Raw genomic sequence first — 21,961 nt, forward strand, 5'->3', positions numbered from 1 at the left:
GGTTTATATACTGAGCATGATGTCACATGGTATGGAATATCCCTTTGGCCAGTTGGGGTCAGCTGTCCTGGCTGTGCCCCCTCCCAGCTTCTCGCTAGCAGGGCATGAGAAGCTGGAAAGTCCTTGGCTAGTGTAAGCATTACTTAGCAACAACTAAAACATCGGTGCGTTATCAACATTATTCTCATCCTAAATCCAAAACACAGCACTGTACCAGCTACTAGGAAGGAAATTAACTCTATCCCAGCTGAAACCAGGACATCATTTTAAATGAATGCTAAATATATTTGTTGTAACATGAGAAAATTCATAATCTTTGAAACAATCAGAATACATTTAATCATATTTACTGAGTAATAGCTTTAGTTTAGTGTTTTCCTTGTATTTTATATTGTTTTCATATATAAATTTTCTTGACGTGTATATATAGTTTCTCACATGTTAGTAGGTATTAATTTATTCTTATATTTTGCAGGACTATTTTGAAAGAGAGTGGCTTTGCAAGGTATCTTCATTCAGCTGTCTTAATAAACGGAGCTATGCTCATTTTTGGTGGAAACACTCATAATGATACTTCCCTGAGTAATGGTGCAAAGTGCTTTTCTGCTGATTTTCTTGCATATGATATAGGTATGTATTGTATTGTATTCTTTGCATTATTTAAATTTTAAATATCACTGTGTTGCTTTCTCATTCAAGCTAATGTGATCCTTTAAAGTCTTGATCCCAAACACCTTCAAGTTATAAATAATTTATATTGTAAAATTAAAAACAGGCTTTTGTTCCATAAAAGTCTTAAGTTTTTGGTTTGTGGCACAAAGCATAGTAGCTAAAATGATCAATTTATAAAAATGTGCCTAATACTGTCTTATAATATGAATAGCAGATATGTCACTAAATGAATTGCAAGAATTGGTGTATTTTGGTGTTATGAAAGTGTGTTGAACAGAGACCCTAGTGGTTATTACCTCCAAGTGTTGATTGATTTTTTTTTTTTAATACTGAATATCTACATAGTACTAATAAAGTATGATGCTAGAATTAAAAAAAAAAAAAAGCCAACCCCCCCCAAAACCCCAAACAAACAAAAAACACACCAAAACCTCCCAAAACCGAAACCAAAACATTTCCCCACAAGTAACATTTGAGAGGTTCCTAAAAAGGTTTGGAATTGGTGGCAGTTTGGAAAATGCATTGCTCAGTGCTTATATGAAAGCACCACAATGGGCCTGAATTGAAAATCAGGGAGTGGAGAAGCCAAGGTAGGCAGCAGCCTGAAAGGCGAGGCAGGGGTCGTCAGGTGGTGATGCTCAGGAAACGAAGAACGGTTCAGCTGCCGCAAGCTGAAGAGCAATCTGGAAACGTAGGAAGTCCACACCACAAGAAGCAGAGCGTAGAGAAACAGCCTCTTGGGAGACTGATTGTGGTAGATAGCTGGTTGTAGCTGAATAGACACAGGTTGGGGCTGATAGCTGAGACGAATGGATTTTGCTGGATATCTTCCTCTGACAAGTTGTTCTCTCCTCCTCCTGCCTCCTCCGATGCATTTCAGATTAGAGTATTGATTAAAAGATTCTTGGCTTTGAGACTGAAGTACATTACTTGATCAGGATAACTGCCTCGGTATGTGTCTGTTTCACATGGAGCAATACCCCACCCACAATCTAGTGTGAGCAGTCTTACTGAGTGGGAGGAAAATTCTGGGGGATACTCCCCCATATAGACTACTGGGATAACTACATTAAATGAATCACGGCAATAATAGACTGTGGATACTTTTGCATCGTTACGTTAAGGATAAACTGTGTTTCTATGGACAACAGCGCAATGAAAAAGGCTAAGCTATTTGTGCTTGGTTTCATGGGACAGAAGATAGTCTTAGGAGGATGCTAAAAAAAAGTTTACTTCTGAAGCACCAAAGCCTGCTAGTATGCAGTACGAATGTCAAAATACAGCATTCATTCCCAGTTACCCGAGTTCAAAAGTAGAAGTGAATAGTAACAAAAGAACCCCACAAAACTTTGCTGACAACCAGCTGGGAGGAGGCTGGACTGTCATTCAGGGAGAATGAGATGATTGGAAATGACAGTCGATGTGAGATAATCTTTAATGGAACAAGGTATAAGTCCTACACTTAGGAGAAAATTCTTATCATTTCCTACAAACTGAAGGCACGTTGCTGGAAATGACAGTAGCTTGTGTGTCCGAGTCAGGAGCGTCATGTGGCTATGGAAGTTGCCTGTGCAGTCCTAATGAAAAGAAAGAAGCATTGAAGCCATTCTCAAGGCCCTGCATATTTTTGTAGAATTTTGGCAACACACATTTAAGAAAGACAAACTCAAACAGGGCTCTGCATGGCAAGTTGTGTTAAGGCCAGCTGAAGCATGAGGAGGCTTTAGGAGATAATAAAAGGATGTGGTATATTTAATTTTGCAAGAGAGTGCCTGAGATTAGAAAAGATTGTTGTTTATAAATATATGATAAGAATACACTTTGGAGGAAAACTGTTTAAGGTAAAAGACAGTCTCAAGACAAAACTAGATGAGTGTAAGCTTTAAGTCTGTAGAATGGTTCCAATCATTAGAGCTGTGCAGTTATGGAAAAGCCTCCCTATAGGATTGTGGAGGTTGTAAATCTAAGGGAATTTAATGAGTCCATAATCTGTTTCCTGTCTTGTTTATTGCCACTGTTGTTCTTACCATAAATAGGTTTTCCCTTCCCTAATGTTCATGTCCATATTTTATGCATAGGCTGCAAATACAAACACATAGGTCATATTTGGGCCAAAAAACACAGCCACTTGTCCTGGGAACTAAAAATTGGGAAATGTGTCAGAGCAGTCTGGGAAATGGACTCGTGCATGATCCTGTTGAGAATAGCTTGTGGATAGTGCCTGGATCTATTTTTGACAAGCATTCATTATCTGAATACAGTTGTAGAAGAGGGTGAGACAAGATCCTTTTTATAGGACTACTTGATGACTCTTTATGGCTTTGTGTATCAATATCAACCACTCTGTGTTTGCTCTCATAAGAAAATAATTGGTAGATTAAGTACATGGAACATATATGTGCTATTTCCTGCCAGTTTCACCGAGCGTGCGAATAATGCCTTTTCAGAACAGTCAAATTTTTTGACTGTATCCCTGTATTATATATTCTGTAGCTTCTTGTAGGTGTCTGATGGTGTGAGCTATTGATTTTGTTCTCATTTCAGTTTACATCTGGATTTAATTTTTAATGAAACAGGGCTCCCTCCTCATTTTAGAGGATTATATTAGTCTACATTTATCTGTAGAATCTGCACTTGAGAATCAGTAGTAGGAGTCCCAGGATCTGAATAAGTGTAGCTTTGACTTTCACGCACCAGGAGTTTTTTATCCTACCTCACGAAAATGTTGTTGTGGTTTTTTTGTTTTTTTTGTGAAACAATATTTCTGTTTTTCTAGTTGATTACAATATTTAATATGGTATTCATATTTTCTTGCAAGTCACATTCTCCTTGTGTTATCAAACTGATGAAGTACAAAAGAAACAGATGTAGTAATTACTCTTTTAAAAAAAAATCTGTGAAGATTGATTTGATACAAATGTAATCTTATGTATTATTCATTTGGCCAAATTAAAAACAGTCTCACAACAAACATTAGATACAGACATACTTTTTCAGAAAATAGTTAATTATCCAATTCTTAGTAAAATAAGTATTATGGAATGGGTATATTTCAGAATTTTATTTACTTTGTATCATGAGTTTTTGAACAATGCTTGGAAGACAAAATATATGATGCTATCAGTATCTCATTTCCTATATACCTTGCAAGTGATGGAGTATTATGCTCGGTCTTGGAAAAAATGGGTGCTGTCTGGAAACCAGCTGAATCCTAGAGATAGAGCCTATACTATTTATGTTCAAGTTGGGCTATAGAGTACTTTTGATGATATCTCTTATTATATGTGACATAATCTTATGGATGGATTGCTTCAGCTTTTTATTATCCATGAAAACGCTTACTGTTTTTCATATTAATGTGAAATAACTATTTGGGGGGATTCATCTCAGTTAAGTTTAGCTGTCTAAAAGGTTGGTTTTTAATACAATCTGGTAATCCAGAATCTTCCTCTAGTCAATGGAGGGAGATAAGTATTTCCAGAGAGCAATTCATTTTACCAAGCTTAGGACAGAGTTGCTTTCTTTTTCTTCTTTCCTGGAATCAGTCATTGCTCTCCAGGTACTGAACTTGGTCTACATGCATAAGTTTTAGACAGTTAAATGTGTCATGAACCAAGAGTTCAATTCAGTCATTTTAAATGCTTACTGCATCTGAATATTAGTTAAAGCTGAAGACTCAGAGATCTGGAGATGCTGTAAAAGTATTTTGATACCCTAATTTTCATAATTTAATACTGTTTGGTGTATTTACTTAAATAACAGTAAACATATGATTAGAAGACTGCTGTATAAAATGAGCTTTAGAAACCTGGTCTTTGGTATGCTTTTGTCCTCCTCTGATATTTTACCACCAGACTTGCCGCCAAGTTGCTCTAGCAGCTCCTTAGAAATCCACAAATGGTTATCCTCATAGAGATGAGGTATTTTTCTGAACGTGCTGTTACTGCTTACATTATGCTGAAAGAAGAACCTTGGCAATGGGGACAGGGTTGCCACTGGGCTCAGCCTTGGATGCTCTGGTTGACCTGTGGTTTTCTAACTGGTGTTGGTTATGGCTTTTCTTTATCTGCTGTTCACTAGAGTGCCGTAGTTACCTGTGCAGTACATAAAAAGAAGCTGAAGGGCCTCAACTGGTGAGATCCTGCCTGTTATAGATGTAACTGTCAGTGTTCAAACTAGGATGTTTATTCAATTCTTCCATTATAGCATTTTGAAAGCTACTTAATGACAGTTAATAGAAACCGAGATGTGTGTCTCAATGTGTGAAGTATGGCTGCATACTTGTAATTAATGAATAGGGATTTCTCTTTCAAAATAAAATATTATCTTGTTCTTCAGTCTTTGCTGTGTAATTGAGAAACTATACGTTGGGAGAACTCAGGGTATAGCTCCTAATTCCTACTTTGTAATATATAAAAAGTGCATACCTTTGGGAGACTGAGACATGGTGGAAAGAAAGTAGATAATCACCACTGACTTTAAATCCTACAAGGTGCTTAGACCTCACAGAGATTAGTTTAAATAAACGTGTAATAGAACTAGAAAGGAAGAGTGACACGTGTCAGTATTGATGTTTTGCTTATTTTTTTTGTTTTCTTCTCGGTACAAAGTTTGACATTAGTTCAGTCTACTTTTTTTTCTTCAGAAACAAAATCACATGAGTCAGTTACTGTTGGCCTGAAGTTCACCACTGTGTTTTCTGCCTACATAGTGGTAGAGTGGTTCAACCAGGCTAGTGTGCTGGGGAGTTTTTTTCTGAATGCTTAACTAATTTGATTATATACATTGTATAAGGAATAGAATACACTTCAGAGAGAAACCATGGTGATCTGTGTACTGTACAAAGTTCAAGTCCAACTCCTGCTCCAAACAAAGTATAATTGTTTTGCACAAGTTAGTCTAATGAGTACACATCTCAATAACTGGTCTTAATTCTGTGAAAGGATAAGAGTAGTGAAATAAATAACATTTCAGGCAAAGTAGTTCTTAATTTTTTAAACATTTATAAACAAAATGAAACCATTCCATGAAGACATCTAATTCTTTGACCGTGACTAAGGATTATTTGATGCAAGTTAGGAAAATTTGAGGACATGCTTTTACATACATTTACATGCATTTGAGCAAAAATAGCATACTTGCATCAGCTATCGAATGAGCTCCAGTGTAATCGAAATGAGCTAAAAACTATTATGGATTCTGCTTGCTGCTATTGGCCTTCTGGTATTGCAATAATCATGGAAAGCCCCCCCCCGAGAAAACAGAATTCTGTGGTATTGTCCTGAAAAATACCAGCAGTTACACTGTGAATATTCAGTCACATTCCATCTTCTGGGCTATACCAACAATCAGCTTTTTGGAACAAGATTATATCTGGTAACCAGATTTGGAGCACGAATCCTACCTTGCTCGTTCTCTCCTGTATGCTTGGGAAGAAAAGAGGGGTGCAGCATTGCAGCTCTGTTTCTTCACTTCTATCCTCGATCTTTGTAGCTGGTATGAAGGTTTAAAAAACACATCACGTGTCTGTCTTCCTTATGCTGCTCTGTAATTAATGTTACAGTGCTGATAAATGTATTGTATAAATCTGATTTATAATTTGTATGACATTAGCATTACTGGAAAGCTTCTTTCTTTCTAAATGTGCAGATGGGTAGTTGGAAGGTCATGTCCATGTGGGTTTTAATTTTCTGAAGGAGAGCTTAATTTTCAACCTGGGGAATCTGATGAAGGACTACTAAAAATAATCCTCCCCCCTCCCGTGTATTTATATACATATATGTATTAAATACATATTTGTATATATGTATATACACAAATGGGAACGTGCATGTTGAAGAACTTGTTTTCATCCCAATTGCAGATAAAAAATTTCAAAGCTGTACTCTAAAACTTTAGGATAGACTTTTTTTTTTAAAGTATTATTTTGGGATTAATAAGACCCCCCCCTTTTTTTTAAAGTTGTAAAACGGTGATACAGGAGCCCCCCTTGTGCTTAAAACTCTTGCATTTCTATTCCAATCATAGCTTAGGAAAGTAATTTAGATTATATTTTATGAGTATTCAGATGCAAAATTTGCAGATAAAAATAGATTAATTGGACATACAGAATCAGAATTTAAAACAGAGATTCTAACTACTGAGACTAGTATTTAAAAAAAAAAAAAGAAAAGAAAAAAAATGCTTTTTGTAAGAGTAAGGACATTGATTTTAGTTCCTGGCCAAATCGTAATGTTAGTAAATATATTTCTGTATGCCTAAGGCAGTTCCTGTAGTTTCAGTGTATGAAGTATTCGGTCTCTGTCCTTTTGTTTCACATATGCCAGTTGCTAAGGTATCTGGATACCCTAGAAATGTACACAGAATGACTGAAAGGGAACCTCTATAAAAGCCAAAAACTGAAATCATTGGAACACAGCAGCTGCTTGCATGCTCTCTCCTAGTGATAGTTGTATTTCAGCATCGTTTGTATCTGTGGGAGAAGTGCAATAACCCACACATTAAGATAATAATATACTCTGCAATGTTTCTTTTCTAAGTCTTGCTACTGTCTGGATTTCAATTTATTATTATGGATTAAATAATATGCAAATTCAGTTGCTTATGAAAGACAATATTGCATGTGAAATATTGTTTCCTCTAGGGTATTCAAACAAAGCTTAAACTTTTTCCTGTTTGGAAAAAATTTTCAAGATTGTCATGAGACTAACTTTCGTTTCGCTTGTAATCAAACATATTGCTTGTATTTTGTAATAAAATGAATTGTTTATTCATAAATTGTTTGCTTGTAAAATAAGCTGTTTCAACTCTAGTCTTTGTCATCAACAAAATGAGTAAGTTTAAATGTCTATAAAGATTTTTATTTCCACCCCACCCCACCCCCAGTGCAAAACCATCTATTTTTACAATTTTCCCTCCTTCTGGAGTTACAAATGGATTATCAATGTGCTATCACAAAGAAAATGTAAAGCAGCGGCTGTGATAGATTGTTTTATGCGTTCCTGAGCACTTAAGTCATAAACGTAGTTCTGGTGCTGTCTGTAGTAGCAGTTATCTCCATATCACTGTACTATTAGAAGAGCAAAACCAAAATAATACAATGCACTAATTGCTCCATTTAATAGTAAAGCTCAAGGCTGTTGGTTTTTAAATATTGCTTGGGGAGTCACTGTTAGGTATATAGACTCTGCTGTAGTTGTTAGATCTATAGTTGAAATTCAGTTCATGCTGTTTCAAACATGTTTGCCTTTATGTTTTCCTGAGAGTAAGGAGATTTTTATTATCTGAGTAAAGAAAAATATTTATGCAGTGTGGAATGAATTGGAAAATAACTTTTTTGTTTGTACCTAACTTTCATGGTGCTTTAGTTGTTTATAGTGTTTAGTTGTCCAGAGGTACAAAAAAAAGAGAACTATTCAGAAGTATAATGTATGTCCATACTTTGTGAACCAACATTTCTTTTACCAGAGTAAAACTAACTGAGTAGTTACTGGAAATAAGTAAAGAGAACATACAAGTATAATCTGACACTGGATTCTGCGTAGTACGTAAGGATGTACTACGGGTGTTACAGAAAGTGTGATTGAGCAGAATCATGTATACATTGGCATTTCAGATCTATTTAAATAGTTTAAAATTGAGAAATGATTTGATGATGTAAACATAAAGTGTGTAGTTTTGTGTATCTTTTCTTAAAGCATAGCTCCAAATTTAGTAAAAGGTTGTCACTAAACCTGCCTGCCAGTGCAAAAATTCAACTGTGATCCTGGAAGTAAAATAAAGGAACACTGGTCGCCCCTTTTTTAGACTGTCCTAACAACTTCCGCTCCCTATTTCTAACAATATATCTATATTTTTTTCCTGTTTAGTGGAACAGCATTAACTTGGAGTGGTGAAGAGTTACCTAGCTTGAAGGGTTAGGGCACTTTCCTCAGAAATGAAAGCTGTAGGTTTAAATCCCATTGGATAGGAAATGAACCTGTTTCTCCTACATCTTGGATCATTACTTTAACTACTATTAAACTATATAAAATAAGTCTTTTTCCTTTTATCATATTTTGGAAGTATGAAGCCTTTCCATCCTTTAAAGGACATTCTTTAGAGGAAACAGTGAGAGTATCACTTCGAGAGAGTTCTGTCTGCAAGTTCTGAGTGGGCATGGTGCTTCTGTTCAGTCTTGAGTGCAATATTGGGCATTGCAGTGTGGGGGAGGAAAATGAAGATGAGGTGTAAATAAGTTTTTTTTCTGCTCAATGCTTACAGTTTTTCATGAGTTTCTGTAGTGTTTTCTGCAAAGGGAATATTTCAGTTCCTTGATGTTCTCTTATATTCTTTTACAAAATTTTGTAGATTTGGGAGTGAGTTGTCAAGATTTTCAGGGTCATTCTCATAGTCTTTTTGGTTGTTGAAAATAATTGAGATGCCCATAATACATTTAATAAATCAGGTGAAGAAAGGGGAGAGGAATCACCTTTAAAACAGCTTATAGATGTGCAGTTCCCTTAGATTTTCATAAATAAAATTTGAATTGGAAGTAGTTGGATGCTCAACTTGCATAGTTTTCAGAATTGCTTTATTAACTAATTTGGACATGAATTTAATGGAGCTGTGTTAACTTGTGTCTGCTCCAGTTCTGCCCTAATGTTTAAATAACACATTGTTCAAAATCAGATGTGAATCGTAAGTGCAAACTTTATACTGCCCTCCACTCCTAAACGGGTTTTTAATGGTATGTTCAACTGTATGTCTGAAAAGCAAAAGTCACTCATAAAAAGACTTGCAGGACTAACAGGATAGAGCTAGGATGCTATATTTCCCCTGTTTTTCCTTCAGTCATATTTAGGTAAATCTGATCTTAGTTAAATATTTTAAAGCAAATTTGTATTGTAGTATTTTGCTTATGTGACTTTGTTGATTAGAAACGTCTTTTTTTTCCAATAAAATCATGGATACATTCATGGGATACATTCTAGTAATGTATGACTATATTATACTGGTACAGCATATTCCTCATACCCTACTGTATATGCTATTATAGTACCTTTGTATTGATGTAACTGGTTGTAATTTTAGTGATCTGAGCAATGGAGCCTTAATTGTGCCACAGTGAATTCTCAGGGACTCCTTCTCTGTGTCTTTATGTCCCTCGTAGACAGCCTGGATTCCCATCTCTGTGAAGTTATCCTTACTGTTGCAACACTGAGAACTTTTCTATAAAATGCCTTGGTCATGTTCTCTGATACCAGTAATGCAATATTGCCAGTAGGATGTAGATGAGAAGGATATAGGTGACTGGACAAAGTTTAGGGTGTCGAGGCCTGTCCTGTTGGAGTGTGGACCCTGGAGAGCACTACCCCGTGCAAAGTTCATTCGGGGTTTTTCTCTGCCAGCATCAGCTGGATCACCTCAAATCTTGAGCATTTCTGTGGTGTGTTTCATCACGTAAGTAATTTGTATGGCTGGTGAATTCACTCTCAGAGCCACTTCTGTATCATCTGGTAACCATTTAATCTACACTAGGGAGGAGTATGAATCTTTTTCTTACAATGATATGATGCGGTAGACCTTGTTCTTGAAGTTGAAGCCTTACTAATAGAAAGAACAGCCCCTGTATTCCTCCATGTACTTTCAGTGACTAAAAATTCTGCTAATCAGTTTGGAATAAATAGTATCATTCCTTCATCTGCTGAGTAACTCTTTCACCTCTCCTACCATGATTCTATTAAAAGCAGTATAGACTTCCATGTACAATATATTATACCGGATACATACAGAGCCAATGATAAATACCACCAATACCATATCTTCCGCTTACTATCTGTATAATACCTTAAGAGTGCATGACATTTTACAGAGGAAACTCTTTTATTCTTTACTCCATAGAGCTTACCATCCTTATTAGACTTAATACAACAAGTACAACACACAGAAGGCTGTAATAGCGATAAACAATGTTGAAACTCATACTGCATTTGCTGTTTGTCACTTTCTTCTTGGAACTGTAGAGTAAGTCTGGAAATTTGGGTACTTTGAAATGTTCAAAAGAAGTTTGAAGATAATGGGCAGGGACGAATTCTATTTGATTCTTTACAAAAACCCATCAAAAATCAGTTGGTTAACTATCTGTATTTTGTATTAACCAATCTGTACAGAGAAACTCAGATCAGGAATTTAAAGCTGAGCAAAAGTATTATTCTTGCACAATGCTCCCTTCAGTGTTCCGTAGTCATTGAGAAGGCTAGGAGGAGATAAGAGGGAAGGCTATTTGTAACGTGCTTCCCTCCCCCTTTTTTTTCTTGTACTCGATTGAAAAGACCTGCCAGTTTGACAAATACCTTCAGCAAGAAAGGAATTATTATATATCCAGCCCTCAAGGGTTTCTTATCTCAAACCCGACCTTTATTATGGTTTTATGGTTTTCCTTCGGCATTAAATCCCACTTTTTCTTAAATAAATTTCTAAGTACAGGAAACACTGTATATTTGTATATATGTTTGTAAAAATACAAAAAATAATGTGCAACATTTTCCAAGATCAGATGTAAATTTAGTGTGGTTTTTTTAAATAGTTTCTTTTACCGTCAAAGGCATATGAGCTCAAACATGCTGTTTCTGTTTATGTGCAATGACTTACAGCAGCAAGAACTTGATTTTAAAGTATAACAGCAAAATCTTGCTGTTAGTTTGTAGTAAAATCTTGCTGTTAGGTTGTAGTGTTAAAATGTTTGCTTTTTATAGCTTTTAAAACGGAAATATTTTCTTGAAATAGAAATTGAATTCATGATTGTTGATCACTCATTTCCAATAAATAATATTGCTCTTAGTCTGAATTTCTTACATAATTCAAACACCATGGAGGCATCAAATGCCAGTGTTATGCTGGGATATGGGCAATACACAACTTTTATATTTAATACTACTCCTACCTTCATCTGAAACTTGTGATCACAAGTAATTAATTGGTGCCCTAGCACTGTGATCTCTTCTGTTGAAACTGTTTCAGGAACAATATCTCTCTGGCATGTATGTACTTTCACCATTCTATTTAAGTAGAGAAAATAAAAAAAGACCAATTGTGAAAGAGGAAGTGTATTAATACCATAATTTTGTGATAATATAATGTTAGCAATGATAGTGACAGAAGGTAGAAGTTGAGAAAGAGGCAAGATTTTGGGGATGCATTGGTCCTGTAAGACAGTGAATTATACTTACTATACTTTCTTCAAACTACTAAATTAATTCAAAGTCTACCATCTGATGTTGAAATTATTGCTGTTTGGACCATCTGTGTTATTCTGGTAATAAAGTTTCCGTTTCCAATTTATAAAAAGATGCAATTGATTTATCTATCACAGCCACAGTCTCGCTCTGACTCTATGGGCTCAGGCTGTGATTCTGTGGAAGCCTCAGTCAATCTAGTGGCATATTACTGTGGTTTTGCCTGTAGCCATGCTGTCCTGCCCCCTCTCATGTGCCAAGTCCACCCTTGTGTGACCTTGCACTGAGCTGTTTCAGCATGGTATGCTAATAGGAAGCTAACTGGACAAAGTGCTGCTGTGAATAATTTTCTGCATTAGAAGTGCCCAAACAGCAGCACTAGCAGAGATGAACTGTTCTAACAGGGGGAATGAGAACAGCACTAGCATAGCCAGTAGTTAGAGTGACTTAGGCTCTGTGTGATACCAGCCTGGAGGACAATTTGTCCCTCCATTTTTGTTGTTTTCAGCTGGGGAGGGAGGGAGGAGGGGTGTTTGGGTTTCATTTTGGTTTTTATTTTTTAACCTTAGTCAGACTTCCTTGAAATATGTGGTCTGATGGTGATATTCTTTTTTTTTTTTTATCATATCTATAACTTGCATAAATTATTCCAAATTTTAAAATTAAGTGAGTATACCTTATTTAGATGTGGCTGTCATTGGAATCTTACAGGTAAATAATTCAGCAATATTAGGTAAAAATCAACCTACTGAGCTGTTTCAGCATGGTATGCTAATAGGAAGCTAACTGGACAAAGTGCTGCTGTGAATAATTTTCTGCATTAGAAGTGCCCAAACAGCAGCACTAGCAGAGATGAACTGTTCTAACAGGGGGAATGAGAACAGCACTAGCATAGCCAGTAGTTAGAGTGACTTAGGCTCTGTGTGATACCAGCCTGGAGGACAATTTGTCCCTCCATTTTTGTTGTTTTCAGCTGGGGAGGGAGGGAGGAGGGGTGTTTGGGTTTCATTTTGGTTTTTATTTTTTAACCTTAGTCAGACTTCCTTGAAATATGTGGTCTGATGGTGATATTCTTTTTTTTTTTTTATCATATCTATAACTTGCATAAATTATTCCAAATTTTAAAATTAAGTGAGTATACCTTATTTAGATGTGGGCTGTCATTGAATCTTACAGGTAAATAATTCAGCAATATTAGGTAAAAATCAACCTCTGTAATAATTGCAGTAAGACCCTGGAAACAGCTAGGTTTCAGATGTGCTCCCCACAGTCTTGCTGTATGCCAGCGACCTTTTCTGACTGTTGGTCCCTATAGGACACTTCTGCTTCTTTGTGGTACTAACTCTGACTGTGCAGCTTCTACAGGCATGTACTCTGTTTACTTCTGTATGTTATGGAGAGTATGCTGAGCAAATAGCTCATTTTTATTGTGTCTTAGTGTCCAAATTGATAGCTTTGTGACTGGTTTAAAAGAAAAAGTGTCATGTTATTCTGGCTTCAAATCACGTTAAGGCAAAATGCAAGTGAGTTTTCACTGAGAATACCTGAAAGGATAATAAAATTATCAAAGACCTAAATATATATATGTGTGTGTATACATACACATATATACACACACATATATAAATAAAGCCACACTTTTATTTGGATTAAATTGGAGAGGTCTCTCTCCCTTTAACTCCTTTTCGACTTTGGATTTAATCCTTATCTTTGTGTGTATAGCAGAATTTTTTTTAAATGAGAGAACTGTAACCCTCTGTCTGATGTGAAAGTTTTCCTGAAAGTTTACCCTACCTGTCTCCCAAAACCTGTTATGATGACAAATTCCAGAAATGCTTTGCCTGCTCTGTAGAGAAGTACTTTCTTTGCTCCGTTTTAAAGGGATTTTCTTGAAGTTTCAATCTCTAGGTGCTCCCTATTTCTATTACTGTGGGGTTTGAATATTTGAAGTCAGTAAAGTTCAAGTAGGAGATAATGAAGAAAGACTAATTGTTCTAAAGAACTAAAATCCCAGTCAGGACAGAAAAATGAAACCACACCAAAACCACATTTGTAAATGCTCCTACAGCAGTACTAAAAGAAATATGCTTGAATAGTTAATTTGAAGTGAAGATACTGATACAACATTCATCTCAACTACTTGGTGAAAGGACAGTAATTAGTAGCATACTTAAATCAAGATACCAACAGTAAGACGATAATGAGATGGGCTGCACAGCTGGAGGAGTGGTAGTTTATCTTAAAGCACTTATGAAAAGAAATGTTTACTGTCACAGATGTTCAATGAAATACATATGAATTTAAATCCTTTGGCTAATATGAGGGTGTGTAATGTTAGGGCAATACACTTGATGACAATGATGGCAATGGTTGTCATTGTGGGTGTTGAAATGGGCTGTGAAGGCTGAGAACTGTATGATAATGGACTCTTCTGTGAGTGTCCTCTGGCCTTGATAAATGCCATGATAGATAATTGTTGCTGACAGGTTCTTGGAACACCTACTCAACAAATGCATCTAAAAGGAGTACCTGTTGACTTATTTTCGAGCAATGCAAATATAGCTTCTCAGAACTAGTGACTGCAGTGTGCTCAAATCCTGCAATTTCTACAAGTGTAGAAGAATCTTTACGCATATGAATCCTTTCTCCAGAAAATCCATCAGTGATGTATTTAAGAGGGGGATCTACCTAAAAATCCAAAGCCTGCTTAAAAAGAAATGAAGAGAAGGACCAAAAATTCAAAAATGGCATTAATGGAGTGTGTTTAAAGACTGATAGTGTGTATATCACTGATCTGTGATATATGTTGATAAATGCTATCAGTGCAAATAAAGACGCTAAAAGGACCCTATGAAGTCCAAATAACTAACATGTTTAAACGGTAGAATAAAGCAGGTTATTAGGAGTAGAAAAAAGCAGCTCAGCTTTCACCTAGTGACAACAGAAAGAAAAAGTCTAGAAACTAATATTAAGAATGGTTTTAAATACGTCAGTCAAATTTTGTTTCAGAGTTTGTGAGACCAGTAGGTGATGAAAGCATGTTAAGAACATTTGAAGGTCATGAAGTATAGATGGTCTGTTTTTACTATGGAGACAGCAGGGGTTACCAGTACTGATCCCTCTGGGAAAGGAAGGTGAATAGGCCATAAAGTTAACTGATACTTAAAATACAGAGGAGTGTCTGATAAAATCCATTTTGCATATATTTTGCTGAAAACTTTTGGAATTATTTATATATGTTTTCATATGCTTTTGTTTTGTCTTTCAGCTTGTGATGAATGGAAGATCTTACCAAAACCTAATCTGCATCGAGATGTCAACAGATTTGGTCACACTGCTGTTGTCAGTAATGGGTAAATGAAACGTATTTTAAGTTTTCCTGACTCTTTTTCTGAATGATAAAAACTGTGGCAGAAATTATGCTTATGTGAAGTATGGTTCAATGATATACAGCTGATGTAATTTATTGACATGAAAAGTAGTGCTCATCAGGGACTTGTCTTAGGTAATGAGTACAGCTAATTATCAATTTGACATGCTGTGGAATCTATGCAATGACATTTTATATGAACCTTCTAGCGTACTCCGGTGTTTCCTCAGTATTGTGGACTACACTGAATTTGAAATTCAGTACCAACTATAATCTTCACTTAGATGTAACAGGAGAAATCTTTTTCTCTTTGCAGCATGCTATAATTCCTTGTTCTTCTACAGTCATAAAATCAAAAACATGTAATTAAAATTTGCTCGGAAAAAGCAAGATTTTGAAGATACTGATACAGTGATCATCATTAACCACTTGCAGGAAGAAAAGCCTGCCAGCATCTAGACTATATTAAGTATATTGCTTATCCTCTATAAAATGTAGCATACTTTCATGTCACTTGTTGAGCTCAGTAAAACTTCATCATCTAGAAACAAGAGATGGAGCGGATCTGGAGTTTGCTGGATTTGATGGCTGAACTCTGCTTCCTCCCGCCCCAACCCCCAAAGATAAAATTGTAGGACAAACGTCTCCTTTTTAGTGGAAAAGTTGTAGAAAACTGTAGTGGGGTTAAAGAAATTTCTACTGTTTGCTTGTGTCAGTTTTACTATTGCTGGTTGCCAAATAGCCTAACGTCTGACAGTTGCAGTACTACAGATTATTGTACTACTGATCATTCCTCCTCTACGTTATTCATCGTGCTAATAAACTCAGTATTTAAGTAGATGTGGGCAACTTGCAGATCCTCTACATATGGATATTGTATAGGTCAGAAATAATGGTGGTGATAAGTAATACTGAAAATAAGAGTTTGACTGATTTTAACAAAAATAGCAGTAAGTTGTAACTGTACACACAGTGCTTGAAATTAATCAATGAACAGATTACTTCATTAAGAGAAAATTGTTTGGAATTAATGAATTCAGCAACTGGTGATTTGTGTTGTTTTAAGCATCTAAGCTATGTCTGATACTTCGAGAATTGTCACTTTCAGTGGATTAGATTCAAGGTGAAAATGCCCATGTTTTTTTTTCCTGAACTTAATGGTATTTTTAGTAGGGTTTTATGTACAAAAAAGTGTAATACGAGATACTCTCCAAAGGTTTCTGCTATTGGTAACTGTATGATTAATTCTGTTTTAAGAGTATATGATACAAGAGATATACAGGTTCTTTATTATTATCTTTTGCCAGAGGCTGTTCTTAATTTTAAATGAGAAAGGTAAGGTCTCAAGTCTAGTCTTCTGGTTCTGATGTCAGCAGCTACTGCACCGGAAATGTTACCAAAAAGAAATATCCATCTGCCAATTATTACTGGCTGCCTTTGAAAACTTCTTGAAGAAAAATGTTCTTATTTCCTGCAGCCCATTATTTCACACTCTGTTCTCATTATCTAACTCCAGAAATGAGTAGTTTCCTCCATAGTTCTCTCTTCTTTCCAGACATTTGGTATATGTCACTCACTAATCCATATAGCACAGTGCACTTTGAACAATTGTTTTATTAGTCTAAACTTCCATGGAGAAATACATTGAAAAACTTACCAATCTTTGTAATGGAACCACTGACAGAGTCTTTATTAGAGAGAGGTGAAGAATGTTTTTTATAATATTATCTGTTATTTTTTTATTGTGTATCAAGATAGCTAAAGAAATCAAGAAAATGTATCTATAGCTACAATAACAGTTATATTTGCTTGCTTTTTCCTAATAGGTCCATGTATATATTTGGGGGTTTTTCAAGTGTTCTTTTGAATGACATCCTTGTGTACAAGCCTCCAAACTGTGAAGCATTCAGAGATGAAGAGCTGTGTAAAAACGCTCGTCCAGGGATAAGGTGTCTGTGGAACAAGAAACACTGTGAATCCTGGGAATCTGGACATGCTAATAACATCCTTAGAGCAAAGTGTCCTAAGAAAACAGGTAAGTGAATTATAGTCTTACAGTGTCAAATTTGCCATGCGATGTAGGAGATGGGGGGGAGGGGGGAACGTAAAATGCCCCTCAAAAGACCAACCAGGTGGAACTAGTGATTGGACTGTTAAGACTGTTCCTCGCTGAGAATATCCAATGCAAGAGATTTATGGATTAATTTTTAAAATCATTCAATTCTGGATTTTTTTTTTTTTATTTCAAATACAGGGAAGTAGGTGCAAAAAAGCACAAGTTTAAGATGTTAAGGGATACAAAACATAAGAGGGTTCAAAGAGAAGAATTTACTTCATTGGGGACCTAAAGCATAAAATGACTTTAGATTGGAGTTTGAGGCATTTATAAAAGGGTGAGCTTTGAATTATTGTAACTGAATTAATTTTCCTCTTTCTCCACCTTCTCCTATTTCAGGATATATACACACATACATCTCTCTCTCTCTACATATAAAAAAGCCTTAATATTTTTCTGATTTCAAGAAAGCATAACAGCAATCAGAGCACAGATGGGCACTGCGAGTGATATCTGGCATGACAGGCATATGGCACTCTCATGTCTCTCTGTACCAGTAAGAGAGAGGGGAAGCATTGCTGCTTCAAGTAGATTACTTATCAAACAGGGGTATTTGTGTAGAAGGATATAGTTCAGTCACAGCTGGAAACAAACTTGAGGCAAACAAGCCTTTGCTGCAGTATGTCAAAATGGATTCAAGTTTGTCATGTGAATTTCTATGCGGCATTGTGATAGCTGTTTGAAACAGCAATTTAGCATTATGAATAACCGTTGCACCCTATTCCTAAGTATTTTGGCTTGTCACAAATAAAGTGCTTATGAAAGTGTTGTTCTTATACTTCACATGAATAGAATATGCATCCGTGCTACGTATACCTGCTATTTTTTCTGTGCATCTTTCCTTTCAGCACAGTATAAAATTGCTAACCAGACTTTGGCTGTGTGCTACATGTACAAGCTACCATACAATTAAACTGCCAGTCTACTTTTAATGTTTGTTAAAAAAATATTAGCTCTGCTATTAATCAATGCTTCAAGACAGTTTATTTTTCTGTTAGCTTTTACTTGTTTCTGAACTGGATATAAAGTTGCAAACTTGGAAAAAAGGTGCATTATATAACAAAAAGTTTATCCAGGTAAAGCTTTCTGAAGAACTGCTTTTGTACAGTTTCATAACATTTAGAGATCTAGAGTCTAGAAAGTTTCAGCTCTTTATAAAAAGAAACATTTTGAAGTACTAAATTAAAAAGTAATACAGATGAAAGTGGATCTTACAAAAAGCTGATCATATCAACAGGTGTTTAAAAAAACAAAGCACAGAGAGGCTGAAGGAAAATAAAAAAGTTAGAGCAGTTTCTAAAGTACAGCTGCTGCAGTGGGAATAAACTACAACTAAACTTGCAAGAGGTGAGGTGTGTAGAATTCCAGTTCCGAAGAAGTTGTGTGGACAGCACTGCTTCATTGCTGCCAAATCCTTCCAGCTTCAGGTGCTAATATTCTGCCAAAAGCCAATTTTTCATATATTCTTTTATACCACTTGGCTCAATTGTTATCTGGTTGAGAGTGTCATCTGAGAAACTGCTGATAGTCAATATTAAAGGATAAGCAGAAATTTTAGTGGGTTTTCAAAAGATCAATTCTTGCATAGCAAGGCTTCCCTGGCAAGAGAATCTTAAACTTGCATGATCCTGGGACTAAAGAAGCCAAACCGCACAGGAGTTAAACACAGTAATCGGTGTAGGAGATGGTAGGAATTCTATTTTGGGTCATGGTGATTTTTCAAATTTTTGCCGCCTTTAAGCAGAAAAAATCATTTGTGTCCCAATACGTTTTAAATAACATAAATTTTAGTCCGAGTCCTGAAGGCTTGTATTAAGGATTTAACATGTACTCTTCCTCAAATATGTTTTGTAGAGAAAGGGCAGAACTATGACTTACCAATCATTATTAGGTTTATAAATTAATTTATAAAGACTTCAAATGTCCGTGTGTTGCTAATATCTGTCTCAGATTTTTTTCATTTACTACTTTTACCATTGTCTTCTTGCATAGCAATCTAATATTTTTATCAGAAACCTGCATCTGAAGAAAATCTTTCTTCTGTGTTAAAGGAGTGAAGAATGAGTAGTTTAAGAAACTTTCTGATACTCTTAATTTATGCACTGTGCTAAGAGAGTTTATATGCTGCAAATCAGTGAATGTTCCTTTAGTTGATATGAGACTTATGAACCTTCAACTACAGTTGTTACTAAAAGAATTTTTAAAGGAGTAAATCTTATTAACTGAATAGAATTAATTTCCTACAGTAACTTAAACCTTTATGAATGGCTAGAGTTCAAATGAAAGATGTAACAGAAAATACTCACAGCAAGTGTTGAAAATGTGGTATTATTCTCCTTCTGTGTGATGCTTCTTTTTGACTTTCATGTGTATTACAGCTGCTGCAGATGACAGATGTTACCGATACGCGGACTGTGCGAGCTGTACTGCCAATACAAACGGGTGCCAGTGGTGTGATGACAAGAAGTGCATTTCAGCAAATAGTAACTGTAGCATGGTGAGTCTTTGCAAATCTATGATCATGTTATTAATACTTTTCTAGCTAAACCAGAGGCCTGTTGCAGCAAATGAAAGGGGTATAGTAGACTAATAGTGGCTTGTTTTGAACACAAACATAAACATGTTTGCCTGGCTTTTGCAGTAAAAATGTTGCAGAGAGCAGAGTTGGACTGCAGCAAAGATACCTATTCCAGGGAAAAAAAATAATGTATTCTTTAGGATTCTGTTAGTCCACTGTATATCTCTCAGGACAAATACTATTATCTCTTAATTAATGAAATTTGGAATGTCCCAGAGTCATTATCAACTTGGGTTTTGTGCATATGCAGTGTATAGTACACAGGCAGAAACCGTGGAATCCCATGAAGGGTGGCTGTTTGGTTTTTTTCACTTTCAGACAGGACCAGGTCGGTCTCATTAGTCTTGGTATTCTGTTCATTGATCATCATAGAAAAGTTTTTCTTTAAGTCATGGAGTTACTTGTCATCTCATTAAAGGAATATGAGTTTCTGTCACCGTGAGATTAACTAGTTTGTGATTATTTGGTAAGATTGTTCTGATCTTTGTATAGACAAGCAATAAAAACATACAAGTTTATATTTTTCTATTTTTAATATCGCTTAGTGCCATGTTTTATACTTTACGTTGTTGTCCACCAGCTGCTGCATCTCTTGCTTGTGCATTTGATTTTTGACAAGCTTATAATAGTATTTTAGCTTTATAAATTTTGCTTCCTTATATTTTTCAGCTAGCTCCAGACACCTGGCTGTACTTGAGTTCAAAATCCTTTCTTTACACACTCCATTAGTAAAAGTAGCTTGCTTTCTGGTCTGAACCTGGTGCAAATCAATCTTGTTCTCCAGACAGACAAATTAAGGTGTGAGTTGGATTGACTCTGACTCAAATCTTGTCCATTCAAAGTGAGCAGAGCCGGCTCTAATCACTGGCATTCGTAGCTAGTCACTACTAATAAAAGCAATGCAGACACAAATTCATCAGCAGCCATGTTATAAGTCTGTCAGGAGTGATTTCACATTCCAGGCACTAATGGTTAGTTTCCTTTGTGATCTTCAAGGACTCTTCTTTTCCTAACACATTGTACTATATTAGGTGCCAATTTTCTAACTGTGGTTTTCAACTCTTAAGCAAGGAACGGTTGCTAAGGACAGCAGACCATCTTCATCCCTAATAAATGTGGAGCACCGGGTATTTTAGTACAAGCTTCTCAGTTCGGTATCTTTCTTTGTTAACCTTTCCACAACCAAGATTGTCAGCATAATTAGCAACTGATGCATCAGTCTTCTCTATATCATTTCCTGTCTTTCATTCAGGATTTCAAGTGGATAGCAAAGGCTGTTAGTGGAGTTACTAAAGAATGGGATAGTGAAAATTTATGAAAAGAGTTACTATCATAAGTTGAAGATGGCTATTGCAAAATGAGTGTATTGGCTGGGAAACGATGGAGACAGAATTTTGCAGCTTTCAACATAAAGCCACCAAAACAGCATCAACAGAATGGTACCGTGTGGAGAAATGGAATGGATCAGGCTGATTATCCATTTTTATAGACTGCTACTTCTGGACTAGGCCCACAAAATGAAAATGTAGTGACGGTACTGTGATGGTAATATGGGATAACAAGCTGTAGACTCAGATCATAAGGAGAAGGCCCCATTTTTGCAGCTGTACAAAGACCTTGATTTATTACTTTGTCTCGTCTGGATGTTCTATGATCTGACGATAATGTTTTAGAATCTGTTGCTTTTGCTTCATGGAAAACTGGCCAGCATACTAAAGATATGTTGGCAATCGGTTCGGCATTGGCCTTGTGGTCATGGATATTTGCAAAGCAGTGACTGTTCTGCTGATTGGAAGGGCTCTAAAAAAGGGAAAATTCCCTGAAATAACTCTGGACAGGTGGACAGTGGAGTTCAAGATCCTTAGGGCACCGACAAAAAGGACTACAGAGGGTGGAAGCAAGGACAGGTAGCCTGGGAGGAGTACAGAGAAATTGTCCGAGCAGCCAGATCAGGTTAGGAAAGCTAAAGCCCTGACAGAATTAAATCTGGCCAGGGACGTCAAGGGCGC

The 21,961-nt window shown here is 36.1% G+C and overlaps 1 protein-coding gene across 1 annotated transcript in view; it reads left to right on the forward strand.

Annotated features, from left to right (window-relative positions):
- The window catches only part of ATRNL1 (attractin like 1), a 557,444-nt gene that overhangs the window by 105,785 nt on the left and 429,698 nt on the right, over positions 1-21,961 (forward strand). The window contains 4 exon segments of the mRNA XM_009277899.1: positions 476-630; positions 15,157-15,241; positions 17,085-17,293; positions 19,753-19,871. Coding sequence (XP_009276174.1) covers positions 476-630; positions 15,157-15,241; positions 17,085-17,293; positions 19,753-19,871 — 568 coding nt within the window.

The sequence above is a fragment of the Aptenodytes forsteri genome, unplaced genomic scaffold (genome assembly GCF_000699145.1).
Source record: "Aptenodytes forsteri isolate BGI_AS27 unplaced genomic scaffold, ASM69914v1 Scaffold15, whole genome shotgun sequence".
In the NCBI taxonomy this organism is placed as follows: domain Eukaryota; kingdom Metazoa; phylum Chordata; class Aves; order Sphenisciformes; family Spheniscidae; genus Aptenodytes; species Aptenodytes forsteri.